This window comes from Arachis ipaensis, chromosome B10, assembly GCF_059453495.1.
Source record: "Arachis ipaensis isolate K30076 ecotype BB chromosome B10, ASM5945349v1, whole genome shotgun sequence".
NCBI lineage: Eukaryota > Viridiplantae > Streptophyta > Magnoliopsida > Fabales > Fabaceae > Arachis > Arachis ipaensis.
Genome location: NC_142435.1, coordinates 128,105,416 through 128,114,353, shown reverse-complemented (window position 1 = coordinate 128,114,353; position 8,938 = coordinate 128,105,416). Strand labels below are relative to the sequence as shown.

General features: G+C 38.6%; 1 protein-coding gene across 1 annotated transcript; it reads left to right on the top strand.

Moving 5' to 3' along the window:
* Window positions 1-248: 248 nt before the first annotated feature.
* Window positions 249-5,849, top strand: LOC107622805 (elongation factor Ts (DUF810)). Its single transcript, XM_016324844.3, has 5 exons — window positions 249-1,173; window positions 1,596-2,459; window positions 3,402-3,857; window positions 3,997-4,186; window positions 4,269-5,849. The coding sequence occupies exons 1-5, from the start codon at window positions 607-609 to the stop codon at window positions 5,198-5,200; spliced, it is 3,009 nt and encodes a 1,002-aa protein (XP_016180330.1). The 5' UTR covers window positions 249-606; the 3' UTR covers window positions 5,201-5,849.
* The last annotated feature ends 3,089 nt before the right edge of the window (window positions 5,850-8,938 follow it).

The following is an 8,938-nucleotide window of genomic DNA, read 5'->3' as shown; positions in this document are numbered from 1 at the left end:
ATAAGTGTATTTCTTTCTTAATATTTCAGACAAATTTTACTTATAATTAAAATTCAAATCTTAAAATCTATATTTTAGAAATAATTTCACGTAATCGTATAAGCACAAAATTGAGTTAAATCTAAAATTTACTATTAATAATAATATTAAGTATATACTAAAATATATATTGAAATATAAAATAATATATATCTATATATAATAATATTAAGTAGTATCTTTTACTCGTTTAGCATGTTCATTCTTAGGAGATACCCATTCTTACTCCTTAGCTGTTTAGATTTTTTGTTTTTTCAATCAATATTATTTGCAGTCGAAATAGTAACAAAGCTATGGAAGTTATAAGCTACAGTAATTAAAATCTTCCATGTTCTAAGAAAGAAAAGTAATTACGATTTTTTTTAGTTAAGGAATTTCTTTTTTTCTCTCTCTAGAAAACGGCATGGAAAAAAACTAAAAAGCGAAAGAGGAGAAGGAAGACAGTGTGTGCTTGTTGTTCCTTTCTCTCCCTCTATCTCTATGTAGTCCATACTCTCTCTCCACACACACTGTTCTTCTTCCCATTTCTTTCTCTCTCTCTCTCTCTTCATTCTTTCTCTCTCTACAATGGCTCACCTCTTCAGGGACCTCTCATTAGGACATTCCAAGAGAGAGACCACTCCGCCGCCACGGCCGCCCTCAATTACGCCTCCCAGGCAATCTCACGCTGAAGACCTTCCGTCACCGCTCGGTCAGCTCGCCGCCAAGCTCACCGATTCCGACCTCAACCTAACGGCCTACGAGATCTTCGTCGCCGCCTGCCGCACCTCCTCCGGGAAGCCTCTGAGCTCCGCTGCCAATGGCTCCAACTCCAACAGCAGCAGCAACAACAACAACCACTACTCGTCGTCCTCCACTGAGTCGCCGAGTCACAACTCGCCGAACACGCCGGCGGTGCAGCGATCCCTCACTTCCACAGCCGCCAGCAAGGTGAAGAAGGCGTTCGGTTTGAAATCGCCGGGTTCGGGGTCCAGGAAGAGTCCTGGCTCAGGTCCGGGTTCGGGTTCGGGTTCGGGTCAGGGGAAGCCAAAGAGGCCGTTAACGGTCGGGGAGCTCATGAGGAACCAGATGAGGGTTTCGGAAGCCATGGATTCGCGCGTGAGGCGTGCGCTTCTCAGGATCTCCGCTGGCCAGGTCGCTCGATTTGTGCTTTTCATTGTTTTCACGATTCTCGCGTGTGCTCGTCTTCTTTTTTATTGAATGCGTGTTTGTTGCAATGCATGCTGAAAATGGAGTTTGATCTGGCTATTGAAGCTGGTTTTTCGTTTAATTTTTTGCTTGTTTATTGGTTTTGTTGTTTGAATTTAAGTAATTGAGCTAGGTGCTTATTTGATCTGCTATTGGATAAGGTTCTTCTGGTTTTTTAGGTTGAATTGTGTGATTCTGTGATGTCGCTTTGATCCAGTTATAGGCTATAGCACGTGTTGAAATTTGAGCTGATTTTTATGTTTATGCGATTGTGCTTAATTGTTTCGTGCATGTGATTGAAAAGGGAAAGAAGGTATTTGAGTGTTATTGACTGCGGATTGTGCTGTGTGTTGTGGTGTTTATTGCAGGTTGGAAGGAGGATTGAGTCTGTGGTGGTTCCGCTTGAGCTTTTGCAGCAGCTCAAGTCTTCGGATTTTACTGATCAGCAGGAGTATGAAGAATGGCAGAAGAGGACACTGAAGGTTCTGGAGGCCGGTCTGATTTTGCATCCACACATGCCAGTCGATAAGTCCAATTCTGCCGCACAGCGTCTACGGCAGATCGTTCATTCGGCTTTGGATAGGCCGATAGAAACTGGGAGGAACAATGAGTCTATGCAGGTTCTTCGTAGTGCTGTCATGTCGCTTGCAAGTAGGTCATATGATGGGTCTGATTCATGCCACTGGGCTGATGGGATTCCTCTGAATCTTAGGCTTTATGAAATGCTGCTGCAGTCATGCTTTGATGCTAACGATGATTCATCAGTTATTGAGGAGTTTGATGAACTAATGGAACAGATTAAGAAGACCTGGGGAATCCTTGGACTGAACCAGACACTCCATAATCTCTGTTTTACTTGGGTTTTGTTTCACCGATTTGTTGTGACCGGACAGGTAGATTTGGACCTGCTTTCTGCAGCTGATGGCCAGCTAGCTGAAGTAGCAAAGGATGCAAAAACAACAAAGGATGCAGAATATTCCAAAGTTTTGAGTTCTACGTTGACTTCAATATTAGGATGGGCTGAGAAAAGGCTGCTTGCATATCATGAAACTTTTGACCGTGGAAATGTTGAGACCATGCAGGGAATTGTTTCTTTAGGAGTTGCAGCAGCTAAAATTTTAGTTGAAGACATTTCTACTGAGTATCGGCGAAGAAGAAGAACTGAAGTCAATGTGGCCCGTGAAAGGATTGATACTTACATCAGGTCATCACTACGTACTGCTTTTGCTCAGGCAAGTCCTTACTGTTTGTAATTGGCTTTTCCACATTGTAAAAGTTGGTAGAATTGACTTATAGTGTCACATGGTTTGGTTACATGGACATTGGCCATTTATACTTAACATAAGAGAATTGGAATCTTTTTCCTAAGAAAAAAAAAGTCTTACCTCAGCTGAGTTTCTGTAATCTTATAAAACAGGTTTTAGATTGTCAGTACCACTACAGTTTTTTGTGACTGTAAGTGGAAAAGCTACTCTATTAGCAACGAAGCATGACCGCTTCATTGAGTTGTCATGTTTACGTGTTGAACACATTTCAGACATGACATTTGTTTGACATGCATGTCTTACGTGTCCAACTATGTCTTAATAAAATATCAAAAAATATTTTGTCAGACATGCTTGGACACACCTAAATAGGATTATGAGTCGGTGTATCCAACCTTATTTTTGACCTATATTCTTCAAATGAATTTAGAAATAGTATGTATTATTAATAGGAAACATTATCTAAAATACTTTATATAATTAGAAAAAGACATTAAACATAAAAAGTTAGTTTGTTCTTTAATATCAATAAAATATCTAGATATTATAATTTATCTAAAAATTCTTTATATTTATATGTACACCATCTTTTTGTGTCTAACTAAAATTTAAAATGTGTCCTGTCTTATGTTCTATCCCGTGTCTATGTAAGTATCCATACTTGATAGACTATTAGTGGAAAAATTACTACTCTTATAAAAGCTAGACTATTAAGTTTATCCAGCAACTTATCCAGTCTAAGAACTAAGCTTAGGTGAATCCATGTTATTTGGTGTAGTTTTGGATAATACATTGTGAATTGTGATCTTGATTACATTTATCATTTTACTTGAATCCTTCAGCTATCTATCTGTCTCTATTTTCTGATACACACTTATGCTGAAATGTGCTTGTTTTGCTTGTTTATAGATAATGGAGAAAGCAGACTCAAGCAGGAGAGCATCAAAAAATCAGCCAAATGCTCTCCCACTCCTTGCCATCCTTGCAAAGGATGTAGGTAGCTTGGCAGTTACTGAAAAGCAAGTGTTTAGTCCAATACTTAAGAGATGGCATCCTTTGGCAGCAGGTCTTGCTGTTGCCACCCTTCATCAATGCTATGGGAATGAATTGAAGCAATTCATATCGGGCATCACAGAACTGACACCAGATGCTGTTCAAGTGTTGAGAACCGCCGATCAGTTGGAGAAAGACCTTGTGCAGATAGCAGTTGAAGATTCAGTGGAGAGTGATGATGGTGGTAAAGCAATAATCCGTGAGATGCCTCCTTATGAGGCTGAAGCTGCAATTGCAAATCTGGTGAAAATATGGATTAAGACTAGATTAGACAGACTGAAGGAGTGGGTTGATAGAAATCTTCAGCAAGAGGTTTGCTCTCTCCTTATTTTATGTTTTATCTAATTGATGATTTTCAATGTGTACATGACATCTGCTTTTTTTTTTGTTCTAATCATGCATAAATTGGTTACATTTAATTAAACTAACCCAGTTTATTGTGATTTCCTAGCATTGGATTGCACAAACAAATCAAGAAGGATATGCTCCATCTGCTGTTGAAGTTTTGCGGATCATGAATGAAACTTTGGATGCATACTTTCAGCTCCCAATACCGATGCATCCTGCTTTGCTTCCTGAAGTGATGGCTGGCCTTGACAGATGCCTTCAGTACTATGTTACCAAAGCAAAATCTGGATGCGGTATTATGATATTTGAAATTTAATGGTTGAGCCGTGAAATTTGACATCCTTAATAACTATTGTTTTTTGTTCTTCTATTCAGGATCACGAAATTCATTTGTTCCAACAATGCCAGCATTGACCAGATGCACCATGGAGTCAAAGTTTCAAGGCTTTGGGAAGAAAAAGGAAAAATCTCCCAATTCCCAGAAGCGAAATCCTCAGGTAGCAACAAATGGGGATAGCTCTTCTGGGATACCACAACTCTGTGTGCGTATAAATACTTTGCAATGGATCCTGGGTGAATTTGATGTCCTGGAAAAAAGAATAATTACACTTTTACGGAACTCTGAATCTGCTCAAGTAGAGGATTTTTCAAATGGATTAGCGAAAAAGTTTGAATTGTCTCCAGCAGCTTGTCTAGAAGGAATTCAACAACTATGTGAGGCAGTGGCATATAGAATTGTCTTTCATGATCTTAGACAGGTTTTATGGGATGGTTTATATATTGGGGATCCATCATCTTCCAGGATTGAGCCATTTCTCCAGGAACTTGAGCGGAAGCTGATGTTTGTTTCAGACACTGTTCATGAAAGAATCCGCACCCGTCTTATCACTGAAATAATGAGAGCTTCCTTTGATGGATTCTTGCTTGTATTGCTTGCTGGTGGTCCATCCCGTGCTTTTTCCCGGAAGGACTCTCAGATCATCGAGGATGATTTCAAATTTCTTAAGGAACTATTTTGGGCAAATGGGGATGGCTTGCCTTCTGAATTAATAGACAAGTTTTCAACTACTGTGAGATCTATCCTTCCCCTTTTCAGAACTGACACAGAGACCATTATAGAGCGGTTTAGACGAGTAACCCTGGAGACATATAAATCCTCTGCAAGGTCTAGGCTTCCATTACCTCCAACTTCTGGCCAGTGGGATCCATCTGAACCAAACACGTTATTACGTGTTCTATGCTATAGAAACGATGAAATAGCCTCTAAGTTTCTTAAAAAGACATATGATCTACCTAAGAAACTCTAAACAACACTGAAACAGTAAATGGGATGGAAAATTGGGATGTCGGTGGGAACTATGCATTCTGCTTAACAGCCTGGTTATTCTTGTATTTATTACAACATTGCCCAGCTAATATATGTGCATTATTCTTCAGGATGCGACTCTCTTGTAGCCAAAAGCTTATTGCTACTGGCATATTCTTAGAGTATGAAGTGAGGCAGCTCAAATGGTAGCTAGAATGGCTGGCTTACATCAGAAGGTAGTTGAATATATTCTTTCTGATTCATTTATTATTCTAAGATATATTTCACGGTGCTTCTTTGTTCTTTCTACGTTTATTTTTTTTGGTCTGTCCCTCGCTCTTCTCTCTTTCTCTCTCTATATATATATATTATATGAAAGTGATGTTCTTGGTCTCTTATTCTTTTGTTAAATTCCTCTGTGGGTTGCCCCATTTCTACTAGTGCATTGTATAGCTTATTGGTTGATTGAAAATAGCTTAATTGTTCTTAGTTGGGATCTAGCATTGTGTCAGTTTATTGGGAAAATTTTGTTATGTAATATATATCATTGTGTGTACACACTATAACGGTTCAGATATCATTTATCATAAATGAGATGTGAACCCCACTTAAATTAGACACGTATATCTTGCGATTACGGGGATTGAGTATAAGTTGGCGTGATGTCTCATTCATTTGGTTAAAAAATATTACTTGCAAAACAAGTCTAGTTTATTAGATAATTTGGGCTGTCGGACGCAGTATAATGGAGTTTCTACTTTGGAAGAGATGGGATGCGCCAAGTGTGGACAGCTAGAAACAGCTGCGGCTGCGTGATTGATGGAAAGTGTAATCTTGATCTGCCAGAACAATCACTTTCCGTAAATTAAAATAAGGACATTTATGTGGCCACTCATGTTGTACACTTAAATTTACACCTCCCATAAAAGGCTTGTTATTTCATTAAGTAGATAATTATCTGAAAAGAAAAGGACAAAAGAGCATAATTAAAGAAAGAGAAGAATGTTATTTTTTTTTATTTAATGTGACATTTAAGTGTACAATTTGAGTGATCTTCATCATTACAAGTTAGGGAGCTAATTTCTTTGACACGTACCCACAAAAATCATAATTACAATGTATATTTTATTTTTTTTTTCCATATATCCTCCTTTTGGAAAATCATAAATCGTTACTTTCTCTTGTAAATTATATTTAAAGTGTGATTAAATAATATTTTTAAGAGAAATTTTTGGCATTTTCGTCAAAGTACTTATAATTTTGTTATGGTGGATAACTTGGACTGTTTGACGAGCGGTACACTCGCTGTATTGGGCTATTGGCAATAAATATCCTAAGCAGCCGTAGTTAATGTGTGTATATTTTATCAATGAGAATAATCACATGATTTTGCGATGTCAACATCGTCAACTTGTACTTTATGATGTCTGCTGAGTTAAATATTAAAGTAGTTTCTGAATTTACATTCGAGTTTTAAAGTGATTTTTAAAATTAATAATTACTCAAATTCGTTTTTAAAATTATCCTTGAAACTCATAGTAATCTCTAAAATAATTTTTATCCATCATTGTCATTGAAAAAGATTGGAATGACGCCGTTTTGTATTTATTTAAAAAAAAAAAAAAAGAAAACCCGAGTCTTCCCCTCTCTAACTCGAGCTCCTTCTTCTTCCCATTTCTCTCTGTTGCCACTTCTTGTCGGCTTCCGTTACGGTGTCGTGTTGTGCCACACGTTTTCCCTTTTTCAACTTAGTCTTTTATACTCTTGTCTCCTCTCTATCTTTTTCTTTCTCTGCCTCTTCCTCTTCTCTTGTCCCCTCTCAGTCTCTCTTTGCCTCCTTTATTCCAAAATTAATTATTCCATTACCTCATTTTGTTTTACTTCATACACAACCAACCATCAATTTTCATAGATGAATTAACTAAACATTCTCATTACTCATCAATTTTCAGTCAATAAAAGCTAAAAATAAAAAAATAAAAAGGGTTAAGTACGATTTTGGTTCCTAAGGTAGGAGTTAAAAATTTTTTTCGTCCCCAACCTTTTTTTGTTTACAAAATCGTCCTTAAGATTTAACTTAATTTTAAAATCGTCCTTCGGACGAAAGTACTCTTCCCCCTTCTTCCTCAAAATTAACAAAAGCAGAACCTGAAGCTGAAGCTAAAGCTGAACCAGAAGTTGAAGCAGAAGCATATGCAACACCAATAAAACAACAACTAGAAGTACAACAAAAACAACAACAACAATGGATAATGGAATCAAAAGAACAACAACAACAAAAGCAACTAGAAGCAGAAGAACAACAACAATAATGGACTAAAACAAGAACCCAGAAAATCATCATCATCATCATCAAGAACCCAGAAAAACAAGAACCCAGATGCAGAACTCAGAACTCAGAAAAATAAGAAAATCATCATCATCGTCAAAACTCAGAACCATTGACAAAACTCAGAACTAAAATTCTTCCTCTTTCATTAACAAAACTCATATGCAATTGCAATAATCAGAAATTCCTAAATTCATCTTCAATTACAAGAACCAAAAATCCATAAATATAATTACCAAAAATTCCTTTGAAAACCCTTGTTGCAGATTTCGCACACGACCACGACCACCACCTCTTGGATGACGACGAAGAACACGAGGGTGCAGGCCAGACGCGTCGCGGCAAAGCTAGGGCGCAAGTCGCAGCGCTGCGAAGTCGAGGTGCGGCAAGATGAGGGCGACAGCGAGGCGACGACAACAGTGAAGGCGAGGAGAAACGGTGAACGACGATGAGGAGTGGCGGCGGGGAGCAGCGACAATGGCCCTTCCCCCTTCCCCTTCCCTTCCCTTCCCTTCCCTTCTCCCTTTTCTTTCCCAAACCAAACACCCCCGGATGATATCCTTCCCCCTTTCCCCTTCCCTCGTAACCCTTTTTTTCTTTTTTTTTTAGTTAGGGGTCTTTTCGGAATAAAAATAAAAAATTTGGTAAAAAGGACGATCTTAAAATTAAGTTAAACCTTGAGGACAATTTGTAAGCAAACAAAAGTTGGGGATGAAAAAAATTTTTAGCCCCTACTTTAAGGACCAAAATCGTACTTAACCCTAAAAAAAAGGAAAGAAAAATTGATGTGCTTCTTAAGAAGTGATCACTGAAATAGGACCTGTGGTTTGACATCAAAAGGTTGAGAATGGCGAACTCCGCTGCTACTCTTGTCTCTGCTACATCGGTCGAGTTCGAGAACAACTCTGACAGCAGAACGATGACATAGCGACGCAGCTGGTGTAGAAGAAAAAGCAGAGAGGCGACGCGACAACGCGCTGACTTGTTTGAGCCAAGAGTTGTGAACTGGAGTAGAAGACGCGAGTCGGTTCTATAAGCTAAGATCGACGATGGTAACGGCTCTCGGTGCAGCTGAAAAACAGAAGGCACCGAGTGCAGCGCCATAATAATAATAACGAAAAACTAATAGAGCAGTAGAAGTTGGAAAAAGGGGAGGAGAAAGGAAAGGAAAAGGGAAAGGGCCTCAAGTTGGAGAAGGGAAAGGGCCTCAGATTGGGGAAGGAGAAGGAAAAGGAAAAGGGAAAGGGAAAGGAAAATGGAAAGGGAACTGAGAATGGGTTGGGGAAGGGGAAGGGGAGCATGGAAGGGAAAGGTGAACTGGGGAAGGGTTGGGATGGGGAGTGTGTTTTTTTTTTTTTTTAATAAATACAAAAAGACGTCATTTCAGTCTTTCTCAATGGTAAGGATGAA